The sequence below is a fragment of the Cygnus olor genome, chromosome 7, assembly GCF_009769625.2.
Source record: "Cygnus olor isolate bCygOlo1 chromosome 7, bCygOlo1.pri.v2, whole genome shotgun sequence".
NCBI lineage: Eukaryota > Metazoa > Chordata > Aves > Anseriformes > Anatidae > Cygnus > Cygnus olor.
In genome coordinates, this window is record NC_049175.1 from 7,194,796 (window position 1) to 7,209,341 (window position 14,546).

General features: G+C 35.7%; 1 protein-coding gene across 18 annotated transcripts in view; it reads right to left on the reverse strand.

Moving 5' to 3' along the window:
• The window catches only part of SHLD2 (shieldin complex subunit 2), a 45,708-nt gene that overhangs the window by 13,620 nt on the left and 17,542 nt on the right, over positions 1–14,546 (reverse strand). For 14 of the 18 annotated variants that reach the window (XM_040563343.1, XM_040563346.1, XM_040563336.1 and 11 more), the window contains 2 exons: positions 4,020–4,077; positions 474–3,006 (listed from right to left, as the gene is read on the reverse strand). In XM_040563343.1, the coding sequence (XP_040419277.1) occupies positions 474–1,992 (1,519 nt within the window). In that variant the 5' untranslated portion in view covers positions 1,993–3,006; positions 4,020–4,077. Of the gene's footprint in view, positions 1–473; positions 4,078–7,195; positions 7,292–11,249; positions 11,337–14,546 lie in introns of those variants that run through there. The other 4 variants (XM_040563344.1, XM_040563345.1, XM_040563341.1 and 1 more) reach the window with 3 other exon arrangements.

A 14,546-nucleotide genomic window follows, 5' to 3' on the forward strand; every position in this document is an offset into this window, starting at 1 on the left:
CATAAGGAAAAGAGTATTTCACATCCTGAGACCATACAACCATCACAATTTTCCGGTCTGTATGCTGGTCCAACAGAGAATTAGAGAAGTCAATACGTCCTAATACATCTGGTTTGTAGCAGCACTTATACATTTTCAGAAACAGATGTTTTAAAACACTGACAGGTTACAGGATATACCTGACTACCTACAGCACAGCACCAGCGTCTACACACTGCTATGCCTCAGATCATAGACTACATAAAAGATTGACAATTTCTATGGGATATTCAATGTTCCAATGGCAGTATGACTACAGAAATTCAAACCAATACTAAGCGATATGAGTGATATAAGTGCTGTAATGAAGATACTGACAGATGCTTAGTTTGAAATCATTAATTATACATCGGTCTAGTTCTAACGGGCATTTTAAAGATCCACATTATTAAAGATTCACATTGAAAAAAAACAAACTAAAAGAGAATCCTCACCTGTAAGTAATACGATATCCCCAGGAAACACAGTGAGTGACCAAAATGCAGCACCACGCCATAGCACCACCTTCCTCTCAGTCTCTGACTGGTCAGTAACTACAATTGTTGCTACTGGCACTTTACATGAAGATTTTGGTCTAGCCTTAATCTGTATTTCTTTGATAAGACATGGATGTACTATTGTGACCAACACATTGTACTTTTGATTTTTGCAGCAGCAGTTCTTAAGTGGCGACAGTAGTTCCCTTTGAGACTGCTTGAACTCTGTCCTTTCTTGATCGACTCTCATTCCAGGACCAGCTGGAGGAGAATTCAATTTTGCTCTCTTGCATTTCAGCTGCCTTTTAAATGTTGATGGGAAAATATGAAAAAAATCTTCAGACTTGTGGGCTCTTTTAGAAGAGCTCTTATGAGAACTTTCTCCCTGAGAGCACAGTATTCCTGAGCTCAAAGGTTCAATATGGATTTCATTTTCAAATTGCACAGCAGAAACATGAGATTTGTGAGACTTCCCTGTATTTTCATGAGCATTCACTTCTCTTGTAGCTTCGAAGCAAATGTTTTTCTCATCACACTGCGAACTGAAAAGTTCGAGAGAACTTGTATACTCCTGCCCACAGTCATTTTCAGCCACGCTAAGACATGTTCCAGCATCAGATTCAAATTTAAAGTGATCACATAGTCTTCTTTCACATTTATTCCCTGTTTCTAATAGCTGTACAGTTCTCTGCATCTCATTCTTGTTCTTAAAGTGATTCTGTGCAAGAACAGCCACCTGACTTGAAGTCATTATACTACGAAATTCAGTATCAGTTGACACTGCAAGGTCTACACAACCACTTGGTTTTCCTCTTGGTTTTGACTCTTGATTTTTGGGGAAAAACATATCCAGATATTGACTTAGATGTTCATGGTGATCGTTTTTATCATCTGATTGAACACCTTGTTCCACAGACCTTAGGTGTATGCTAATCTCCTTCGTACTAGCCACCAAATCAGAAATGTCAGAGCCCTTATCTTCTAAATGACTGGCTTTTACTTCAGTGATGTTTGAACAGTCACATGATTGCTTACATTGTCTATTGGATTTCACAAGTTTTTGAAGAAGGTGTTGATCTGCAGCCGGATTTATGTTTGCAGGTTCCTGTCCATCTCTGGATATTTGACAATCAGAATGAATTAAACTTCTGGTCTTTTGGGGTGTACTGGCACAAATTCCCACAATAGGTACAAAAGATGACAAACATTCTTTTGCTGCCGTTAATCGCCCCTGTTCAGGCTGCTGAGAGCTGTCATCATTTGCAGAAACTGCTGTGACTGGGGAGCTTCCTGCCTGAAACATTAAACAGTCTGTCCCTTTGACTTTTTCAGAAAAAAGACTATGTATATCAAATGAACAGTGGAGTTCTCTCCATTTTTCAACAGCAGGTGCCAAACTACTTTCTTCAGACATGTCCATTTGGCTTGGAATAGTGGGCGCTCCAACAAAAATATGAATTTGAGATCTTTTCGACATTTTTGATTGTTGGCTAAGTTTGACTTTGAACAGTGTGGTTTATGCAGTAACTACAACACTAAACACTAGCACAATAAGAATGATTTCAGCTTTTTCTTAAATTTAAAATACCTAAATTTCAAAGGAATACTTCATAATTTTACTAGTAAAAATACTAGTTAATGCTTATAAAATTAAATGCATGATAAAAAAGGAAGTTATTTACTGGGTCAAGCTTATTTAGCATACTAAATTATCTACAGTAGGGCTTAATTTATGATTCTTATACTTGGAAATATGTAGCAGACGCAGACCTGTAGTGAAGGTCAGTATGTACTGAAAAGACCCTAACAAAGTTTCCAGGAACCTAACTTTTATTACTCACTCTTCTATCACCTGAGCAGACTTAAGCTCATTTATTATCACTAATTAACATCATGTGAATTTACATTGTAATTGATGTGAAATAAGTGTCTCAAACTTTTACAGCAGTTAGGACAATTCCATCCCCTGGAAAAAATAACAATTTTAACTCAAATATACTAGAGTCTCTTAAATTTCAGAAAAATTCAGTAGAATTTCATAATTTACATAGCTATAAATTAACATTGCTGTTTTAGCATAAAAGTACTGTATTTGGTAAGTGAATATTTTAAAGGCATATTTCAGGATATTACCAATAAATTTTTAAGTATTTAATAAGCATTAAGAGGTCACAGTGACGCTTGAGCAGACAATTTAGAAGTTGCTTTAATCCACATATTTATCATACTGTTGAAGTTCAAAACACTTCTAAGCTTATTAAAAAGTTATCTACCTTACACACCACAAAACAGAAATCCTAGATTTAAGTTATCTGCTATATTGTCATTTTAAAATACTCAGCTACAGCTACAAGCATTTTATGCATTAAAATGCAGACACCTAACTACATGTTTATAAGTTTTGGCAGTGTTGTTAATAAGCTACTGCAGTAGGGAATTCTGCAGAGGTAGAAAACAGAACACCAGCAGAGAAATTCAGGAACTAATCCATCTGCAAGCAGAAGAAAGAACATTAAAAGATACAACAAATCAAAAGTTTTTGCATTTTTTCATTTAACACTTATTAAATTAACAGACATTTTGTTCACAATCCACTAGGGGTCAATAAATCTGCACATTCACAAAGCTCATAGTAACAGAAAAAATTACAAACATCCTGGAACACTAAACTCAGGTATATTATAGATGCAACTGGAAAAACAGTGTACAACTGCTGAAATTAAATATGTCAACATAATACAAAGAAGCTACAAAACAGAGGAACTAGTGTTGCGGTTTTCCATAACAAGTAACACTTAAATTGGCGTACAGTATCCAAATTTCTCCAGTTATACATTTAAATTTATGCTCACAAAACAGCTTTTAAAGGACAATTATACTTTTGAAAGCCTTATATTACATAATTATAGAATAATAATACACAACTCAGCAAAAAAAGACAGAATGAACAGTTCAACACAATAACGTATCAGGTAAGAAAGGAAAAACAGTGACAGTAAGGTTGAATCCTTAAAGAAGTTAAGTGATGTTAACAATTTTTGCAGGTAAGAGGCAAAAGTCTCCCCGATACATAAGTTAAAACAATTTCAGGAACAGATCCACTACAACAAACAGAATTTGTTATCCTTACTTGATGTGAACTTTAGAGCTGCAACCCAACTGATAAGATTAAATTATTTCTTCCATTTCAAAATGTATTGTCTAATAGCAGCTTGTTTTTTTTTTTTAGTTCAGTTGCCTTGGTTACATATGGATAACCTTAGATACCCTATAATAGAACAACATCTACTAATAAGGAGACTCAAGTGAATAAAAGGTTCAAATGAAATAGGAAACAGTTTTATTCTCCACGTGTAATACAAAAGTGCTTAAAATCTGACACAGATCTATACTATTCCTAAAGAACTTAAGAGATCAGTGAAATAATGCCAAATTGGGCTTTGTCCAATGAGGAACAGTTCTTTCATTTCAACAGCCTAGCTGCTACAAGGACTGAATACTGACCTGCCACAGGTGTAAGATTCAATCTTGTCCCAGTCTGTCTGTTACATGTCTTTTTAACCTGGAAGAGATTTCAGAGGCTTATCTAAATTCTGCAAAACTCTCAAGCATTTGTATATCAGATCTCAGAAATATTATAATGTGTTTATTAATTTAATTATAAGTTTATTAAGTTAATAATTCATTATAATGTGATCAGATCAAAATAATTTCCATACCTATTTTCTCTACCCTCAGATTAAGCCTGTAAGAAACAGAGCTCTAAGTTTTCTTATAAGGAAAAACAGATTCAGCTGCACCGTCGGTGAATCCACTGAGATTTTGATGAGTTATGAGGACAATGGAAGGGCACTTTGGTTGCTGAATAAGTGAGAATTAGAATAATATGGTTAGAGGCAATAAGCTAGTGCTTATACCAATAGATACCATAGCATATGTAGCATAAAGTACTCAAAATTAAGAACTGTCACATGTCTTAGACTGCTTCTTGTGAATATAATTCAGGGCTTCTCGTACTGTACTAACGCAAGTTCTTGCACCTTATAGCTAAGAAGAAGAACAGTACTAAAGGAAGGCTTTTATGTAACTACGTATTTCATGGGCTAAGCATGTCTTTTCAATGCTGGAAGTTAGTCAGTTGGACAATAAGTTTAAGATCCTAGAAATGCAGTTGTACTTGACCCTACTTCCAGCAGAGGTATCCCGTACTATATTTCAAATGCATTCTTCCTATAAATCATGTTGAATAATAAATTACTCAGTTTAACACTTCAAGAAAAAATTACTGAAGAGCAGTATTTTTTTTTTTATATTTGTAATTCTGTAAAATCCCTATGTGACTAAAACCATGGGAACTAGCTTCATTTTTTAATTCTCAAGCAAAAATTTTTTTTTTTTTTTAAGACAAATTTTGTCAACCTACAAAAGCAATAAAATGTAAACCTAAATGCATCTCAATAGCCCCACTTCCACCATCTCCACACACACACACACACACCCCGTATATGGAAAACAAACTCTTTACTCTTTATGCAGTCTCAATTAGACAAAGCTAGTATCTTCTTGCCATACTTGTGGTCTTAATAAAAATCTATTTTTATCCTTGAGATTCAACTAGATACATTCTTCTTACATAAAAATAAGATTCTTGTGGCTAAGCCTCTCATCCCCTTTAACTATCTCTTTGGGGTACTTTTTTTTTTGGTCCTCTTTAATGATGTTATATGTAATTTCAGAAAGTTTTCCTTAACTTTCCAATTCCAAAAATTCTCTAAACTTAGGTTTTCCTGATTCATACCTTTAAGCAGTATAAGGATACTACATCAAAGCAATTGAATCTTTATTACTTGATGACTTTTTGGAACTGAAGCATTTATATTTCCAAAGCCTTCAATTTCGATTCTTCTTAAGATCTTAGGAATGATTAGTATCTACTTCCTGACTCGCCTGGTAAGTCCACTAGCAAGGGACCTGCTTTGGCAATTTGAGTGGTTTGTTATATTAAAAACACCAACTGCAGTATCAGTAATCATCCGTACTTATAATCATTTACATCTGTAAATTAAAAAAATGCTTTTAAGTTTGTATAAGTTTTCCACATGTAAAATTGTTTAAACAATCATTTTTATGCTATCTTTAGAACATAGTACTTATTTAATAAATTTTATTAAACTTGTCTTGCTTTAATTCTTCTTCCAGACTATTATAAATCTTCTAAAATAAAGAAAACTATCAGTCTAACCATATTACCAGCATATCACTGCCACAAAATGATTCATTTTCATCACTTATTTAAAGGATCCGTGGGTGGACAGGGGGTTAACTACTAAGATAACAGGAGCTAAAGCTCATAAAGATATAACCAAAACCTGAACACACATATCCATTATGCCTGTTAATTATTACACCATTTCTTAATTTGTGAAAAGGTGCTCTATTCATAGAGCCAATGGAAGCCTAGCTTTTTATCTCTGAAATGGTCAGAGTCTGATTGACGGGTCAATGATCTTTTAAAAACACTAACTACATCAGCAAGTTTTACATTAGCAAGACACTGCAACTAAGGAGTAATACACCTATAACAAGAAATACATTATGGCACATATGTCCTCCAACCTACACAGTAGTATGGGAATTTTTAAATTAACAGTATTTAATAAGTACAACTGTCACTAACAGTTTATTGATCTCTAGTCATTTGCTATGCATAAGACACTTTTCAAAGTAGCTTGAAAGTTTTTCGTCCAATAGCAAAATACCCCAGAAACCTTGTGTGAAGCTAAATTAATGCCCTTAAATTACCTTAAAAGATAACTTCTATTCCTTATTTCACTTCTCATTAATGGTATCAACTCACCATGACAATCACTTAAGCATTCAGCCAAGGTAATTTAAAAGAGTGTGTGTGTGTGTGTGTGTGTGTGTATGAGACAGCTTCAGCTGCCTATCAGTCTTAAATAACAATAGCCAAATGCCTAAACCCGTTTTCAAAAACTATATCCAAATATGATTTTAATCAAGGTTTCACTGCCCTATATATGGAAAGTAAACTGCAGGAGTTCCACCCCTCAGTAGCAATTTCTTCATATGTCTGTTACACAATATGGCCTTATACATTAAATATACACAAATACAGACAGTAACGTATCAGAAGATATAGGGTTAAAGAAATATAATGCAAACATGTAGCTTCTTTTCCCCTCTGAAATTCTTACCACCTACAAACCCCAAAGCTTTGAGGTAAAACTAAAAAGTGTGTGCATTTAACTTGCAGCTTTGATTTGATGTTGAACTTCTTAACCTTTAAGTAGTTCATAACACGATTCCTGTAATATGCAAAAGAAACACTGGCCATCACCTGCTCAAATGCTAGCCCTTTAGATAACAAATACCTGTAAGTAGGATATTGTTTAACTTCTAAATCTTAAATTTTACTGTAAGCTTTTTACCTCCCTCTTATTTGCACGGTTAATTCTATACTTCTATCTGTAGTATGAAGACAGTTTCACTGACCTTAGAACAGAAAAACTGAGTTCTTAACAGACATCTTCAAGGTATCCACTTCCAATTAAATTCAAACTATAGTATCTTTTTTGAATAAAGTTATCCCCTATGATGGTTGAATAGAAAATCCCTTAAGATATTTGTCAAAGGAAAAAATGAAATAAACCACTGCATACAGGATTATTATATCACTGGAAAATCTTCTGACACCTTTACCATGCTGCTCAAGTTTTCCCTCAGTACTTAAGTTTTTCTTTGTTCAGTAGCAGTACCTGGCTTTAAAAAAAACCAAAGCTGAACCAACTGCAAGCAACGTAGTGACAGTTTCATATACTTTTAGAATCTGAAACAACTCTGGGATTAAGAGATGAACATATTACACATTTGACTGCAACTTAGGCAAGAAAAGAGAAAACTGACCTCAGCAATACCACCAACGCTTGCTGACACTACATGTGAATCAGCATCAGCAACAGCACCTACCCACCCAATCAATAAGGTGCTTGGTCTCAATAAACAGATGTGCATGTATTAAGGACAGCCCCATGGAAAACAGACTGTCAGAATAAATTAAGTGAAGCAATTCATAACAGGAGCTGTCTAATACTCTATATCTGAGTAAGGGATGTACCATATGGACCTAAAATTATATTTCTGCTAGTGCACTGGCAGCACAAGGAGACTTGAATGGATTGTTTTAGACTAAGCCAGTGGACCTACCTAGAAATCAAGAGAACACGCATGTGGGAGAATGGGAGTACATATACATAGGGTTAACTGGGAAAATGAATAGGACAGGCCATAACAGATCTCCTTTTTCGTCATCCCTTACTTCAACATTATCATCTCCTTCCTATCACCACATACTGTTTAAGCCTTCCTACAGAACTACAGTATTGACCTGAAAGCCTATCTATAACTGAGCTTGTTAATTTCACTCCAAGATGGTTATTTAGCTCACATCGTCCAGAATACCATGCACAGGGCAGCCATCCTTGGGTAGATACTGTGACTAGCACAGTTATGGCTATACAAAAGTCTGAATTTATGAAAATCACCAGCTTTCACTTGCTAGTAGGAATACTGTTGCTGTAATAATTAGGATAAAGTTACCTCTAAATGTGATTTGAATAGATTATTTCTTTCAGTATACATTTCTTTTAATACTTATTTATATTAAATAGCAGAAATTTTAATCTATTAGTATTGAATTTGTTACTTGCTATTACCTGAGGACTACTGTATCACTTGGCCTCAAGACACGCACAACTGGTTTACAAACAAATGTAAGGTGCGTGTGTATTGCCATAAAAGATTTATAAACTTTTTTCTCATCCAGGGAGTTTTCAGCAATCAAACATTTTTTAATATGAAACACCTATGGTTTCGGCATTTAATTAAAAACCTTCCTAAGCACTCCTGCAAGCTTAAGCAGTGAGATCAATAATTTAAGCCTAAAACTAGACAATGTTTTAAGCAGTTCTATAGGTTGACACTTCTCAAAAGAAGAGTCTAATCAAAATACAGAATAAAAGGTCAGAAACACGCTGTTGTTCTTCATAGCTATTACTGGACTATTATAATAACTAAGACAAGAAATCAAATGGCATTGCTATGTTTAATGTATGCCTAAATGCCTGCAGGATCAAGGCCTACAGTTTCTAAAGTTATGCTGCAAGGAGGAGTATTTTCTTTGATCTGAAATAGAGACATTTCCTCTGTGTTTGGATTGTATGTTGCTATCTACTTACGAGTTGCATCAGACATCACTTTAAACAGATTATTTTTTGAAACTAAATGATGCAAAAATCTGAATGCTCAGACAATTCATTTTCAGTTCAGCCACTGAGATAATCTTCCTTGCAGTTAAAAATGAGTAAAGGTAGTAGGGTTTTTTTAATTAACTCGGTAATTCATTCCTCACTCCTTTTGTGCCTTGCAAGATCTTCTTTTAAATAATAAACATTGTTTATTGATTTTTCTTTTGCAATACTTCAAAAACACAAATAGAGATGAACACAGTGGCTGTTACAAACAAAAGAAGTTAAAAGTTCTTCAGAACAGTGACCTTTTGAGTAGGAAGGCGAGATAAAGGTAAAAGGTTAAAGATACACAGAATTTATGTTATGTGCACGCTTTGTTGAAGAACATGCATTCTCTACACCCTTCACTTCTAGAACTATTTTAGACAACTGAACTGCCATACCATCTGTCAAAAAATATATTCTTTCAGGTATTTCAGTATACTCCAAAACCTCACAATACTAAAGAGACAATTATTATGGCTTGTTTTCAGAAGAAAAAGCCAAGTCTGCAGAAAATTATCCAAAGGTATCATTACCAATGAAAACCTATTTTAGGACTTTAATCTTTTGATAAACTGAAGTTGATAAAGAAGTACAGGGAGAACCTAAGACAAAAATGAGGCAGCTAGTCATAGTCAAAGAAACGTGACCATAACAGGCCTATTTACATCAGATTAACTGCCTGTAGATTTGATTTATTAGGATTAAGATAAAAATCAAAGACTTTTCCAAGAAGAATATAAAAACTGATGCAAGCCTCATAGCTTGTTTTTCCTGAAACAGCTTTTTGAGCAGTAGAACAGAGTAGGTTTCCAAACTGAGCAACAATTCACTGGCCTTCGATTTAATGATTTTCTGTAAAATCTATTTCTAGACTAGTAAATGCCTGTCAAGTTGACTTAGTATTCATATCAGAACATCACTAATGTTGTGCAACAGGCGTAATATTAATCAAGTACATCTTGCACAAAGAGAGTTATTTCTCCAAAAATCCAAGATCCTTATTTAGGATCAAAACACATATGCTGGTATTTCACATTTTATGAAAGTTACTAGAATCCATCTTCTGCAAGAATTTTCAATTACTTGGATTAGCTGGCTATTGCACACAGTTAGCCATAATGAAAGGCTGCTCTCACAACTGCAGTTGCCTTAGTGGTTTGGGAAATACAATATGGATAAGTAAATTCTGTGGCAGACAAAAATCATTTACAATACCAAGGGACCATTATTTTCTTACTTTTACCAAAAAAGTGACTCAAAGATGAAAATTATAAACATGTGGATGCTGACTGCACATTCCTATACAAAAAATGGGAGATCACCAGTGTTTGGAACAACAGTGGTAGGTAAGACTGCTGTGCTTGTGCCTTTGTATTGTGGGATACAGGGTGTTGAAAAGGTATCATTCACAAAATGAACATAATTTTATGCAAATCAGTTGTAGGTGTTACTTACCTACATTTCATTCTCCACAAGTGGATGTTAGCCCTAGAGTTAGAGTCACACTTCCTCTTGCATTTTGAGGTCTAGTGAGGTATTTTTCATATCAGCATCATTAAGCAACTCAAGTTACATGCTTGTTAACTGAAAAAGCCAGCCAGCCACCCAAAGGAGTCATACCAGAGATAGGCAAGTCACCCCTTGATCCCACATGCTTGAAGGCTGTGCAAAACTAGAAGCTACCTGAACACTTTCATAAGCCAGATAGCACAGAACCCCCAAGAACTCTTTACACCAACAGCTCAAAAGTTCATTCGCCCCCTCACTGTTTACGTAGAATTCCTCCAGAGTAACAAATATTTAATCTTCCTATAAACAGAAACCAGTATTTTCTGGTATGACTGAGCCTATGGCACCAGATCTCTTCCATTTCCCCCCCACCCTGAGATATGTTCCGCACGTTCCGACTATTTCTTCATTACACAACTACATCCTTCATGCGGTGTCAGTTTGTTTTTGTGAGGTGCAACCTAAGTGGTGATAGGATATATTAAACAGGTCATCTCTACTGATACTTTTATAGCTCAGGAAGAAGTTGTCTCCATACAATTTTTCTATAAAACTAAAACCTCCAAAGGGTAGCGCTTTTGATGTAAGCAGTGTATTTTAAACAAAAATGACTTTTGTTTTTTTAAACTCCATGATGGCAATACTGGAGACTTGAATACAAGTCAGTTTCTCTTCTTGAAAATGCAGAGAAATTACCAGGTTGTTTGGGGATCTTAGCAACTGAAAAATATATGCTTTTCTGTCTACAAGTTAGAGAGTAAGATTTGTCTGAGATAAAGCTCCTTCTAGTAATTATAACCTTCAGACTTGGGTCAAGCTGGTTCTGTATAATAGTGAATGGCACTAGAAAGATCACAGATGGTTCACTGCACATGCCTGCTTCTTATTGTGGCTACAGAAGCAGCATACTCACCCCTTTCTTTATAGGACTGTATGAACGTCAGCCAAGCAAACACTTTCACAGACATTATGGATAAGAAGTAAGGTTGTTAATTTACTAGAGCACTGCAGGAAAAAAAAATCAAGATAAAATTTCAGTGTTTTAAATTAGTGAAAACTGAAGCAATACATCTGAACTCAAAGTTTAAGAGTTCCTTAGCATTTGCCTAGCAAGAAATTAAGATATGCTGCATAAATGAAATTACCATTAGCTTTTTTAATAGATAAGCCTTTACATTTCAATGGTTTAGATAGATGTTAGTTTAGCAAGTGAGTTAAGCTTTAACAGAGTACAGGTGACACTGAGTAACTATCAACACAGCTGACTGAACCAAAGGTGCCTTTTAGATGTAAATTTCCCCATTTCAAAGACAGGTAACCTCTCACCGCCCCCTCCACCTCACTGACATCAAGGCAGACATACACTTAGATTATTTTGAATAAATGGTCTAATTGATGAGACTTGAAATTTGCAGATTGCAAAGGCCAATTGTGTCCTGGTCTGCATCAACAGTGGCATGGTCAGCAGGTCAAGGGAGGCAATTGTCCCCCTTGGTTCTGCCCTTATGAGACTCTACTTGGAGTGCTGCATCCAAGTCTGGGGCCCCCAGCAGTAGGAGGACATGGAACTGATTGAGTGGATCCTGAGGAGGGCCATAAAGATTAGATGGCTGGAGCACCTCTCCTGTGAGCAAAGGCTGAGAGCTGGGGATGTTCAGCCTGTAGAAGAGAAGGATCCAGGTAGACCTCACCACAGGCTTTCGGTACTTAAAGAAGCTTATCAGAAGATGGAGAGCAACTTCTTACACAGACAGATAGTCACAGGACAAGGGATAATGGTTTTAAACTAAAAGAGGGGAGATTTACATTAGATGCTAGGAGGAAATTCTTCACTCTGAGCACGGTGAGGCAGTGGAACAGGTTACCCAGAGAAGCTATGGATGCCCCATCCTTGAAGATGTTCAAGGTCAGGTTGGATGAGGGTTTGAGCACCTTGGTCTGGTGGGGTGTCCCTGCCCATGGCAGGGAGTGAGGGGGAGCTAGATAAGCTCTCCTGAAACAACAAGTACTCCTGAAATGACATTGTTTAGTAGGCAACTTGAAGATTTTTGCTTGGCAAGTAAAAATAGAGATTGTCCTTAAGTAGTATCCTTCACTGCTAAGAAATGCAAAGCCATTTGTACTGCTGTATAAAACAGTTGTATTATACCAAGTTTACCTTTTTTTTATTCCCCAGTCACAACGCAGCTATTTAAGACTATAAATGTTAAAATGAAAGACCATAAAGAAAGGTCTTGATTCACATTTATTTTTCAAAAAACAGTCTTGTTCTGAGACAACATTAGTATTTATCAAAGGGGTGGGGACATCTTACGTGGGACTTAGAAGTTGTAAATTACCTACTCGACAATGAATCTTATATGAAGCAAAACCCAATTTAGCAGGGACTGAACCACTCCCATTTAAAAGTTACCTACATTTTTTCCATATTACATTATATTTCAGTTCTAGTTCCAGGCTCCATGACAGAAATTTGCCACCATGCTTTGTACTAGTAACAGTGCTTCCTGTAATTCAAAGACTGGTCAAATACCTTTACCTTTAGAAGAAACTACTGATTTCTCAGGCCAAGAACTAAATTTCAAGAGCAGCACTACTGGTGCAAGGCCTGTCATTGATCTTTAAGATTAGAAGGGCCTTACAAGCATGGATGAAAAACATTCCTCTTTAGTGATGATCCTACTGTAGGAATCAAACTGCCTCACAGCTGACAAGTCAAAGCTCTGTCCACTGAGGTCCCATTGCTGTTCACTGACAGACCAGGGAATAGCTGAACTGCGACATTTGTCCTCCAACAGATCAATTTAGAATTGGCAGTGCATGCACTTATGATCTGTCACTTTGACAACCACAAAGTAACCAAGCCACTTGGGTCCCTCTCACCTCCAGAACTTATATTCTCTTATGATCTATCTTGGATGGAAAAACAAAATGGAAAAGCAAGTGCAGATGCAGCCCAGGAAATTATGTTAGATTAAGTTGATCTGACATGTCTTCTCAGCATACTCAAAGGCAGTCCTGTCTACACTAGCACATTCCCAAACAACTCATGCCAATTCCAACATCTATTTCATTTAAGTAATTTAACCTCACTGAGTATATTAGAAAGCTTTATAACCAAATACAGTCACAGATCAAGTTATACTACCTTCTCTTCACTTGTCATCCTCAGACTTCCTTTAAGAGTCTGATTTCATACATGTTAAATATATGGAAAGAACTGAAATAAAGTGTACTGGAAAAACCTACTTAACTGATATTTGATAATCATTCCTTTCATCCAAACTAAGGTATTGAAATACCTTCCAGAGGCAGCTACAGCAAGTATTTGTTATTCCCACAGGGAGAGCTTCTGCTTATTTCTTTAATTTCCATAGATTCTCTTAATCCAACAAAACCTGGAAAATTCTACACTAATTTTTCCTTAATTTTCTTTAATACTCTACAAAAAAGTGAACTGTAGTTCCATTAGAGCTCATGGATTCTGTTCCTAGGAAGAAAAATAGCTGAGTAAAATTATTATGCTCTGATATAAAGGATAAACATTCAAGACAATAAATTTTAGTTATCACTTTAGACAATCTTAAGAGAAAACCTTACTTTGGAGAGGAAAAACTGTATTAGCTGGTTAAAAAACGCAAATTCTAAGTTCCTCATTTCTCAGAGAATAAATACTGTATATGCTCATAATTTCTCCTACATTCATTACCAATTTGAAGATCGCAAAACCAGATCAAGTTCTAAATGACACTTAATGTATTTGTCCTCCTCATGTTTTTAAGTAGGGAAGAAATTATCACCCCTTTCTTATGGAAACCAAGGCCAAGAAAGATTGAGTGATTTACTTCAGCTCAGAGTCAGCTGAAGCTAGCAGAGAACTCACTTTGTGCAAGCATTTAATGCTTATCCTTCAAGCATTGCGCAACCATAGCCCAATGTGTAGTTCTTTGACTTTTTAGGTAACTATCACCGAACTATCCTTTTCAATTCAACTTTTCGGCTTACCTGTTGACATTTTAACATTTACCACCTTTGGTTAGCCCATTTCTATATCTTATTTCTTCTCTACCTGTAGTGTAAGACATTGTCCTCAAGCACTTTTATTCCTTATTCCAGGTCTGAGATACTAATTTGTACAAGCATAAATAGCCAATTAATTCAAGTTTGGTACTAACATGGTGTGCTTGGCGGTTTTTTTTTTGTTCAGTTC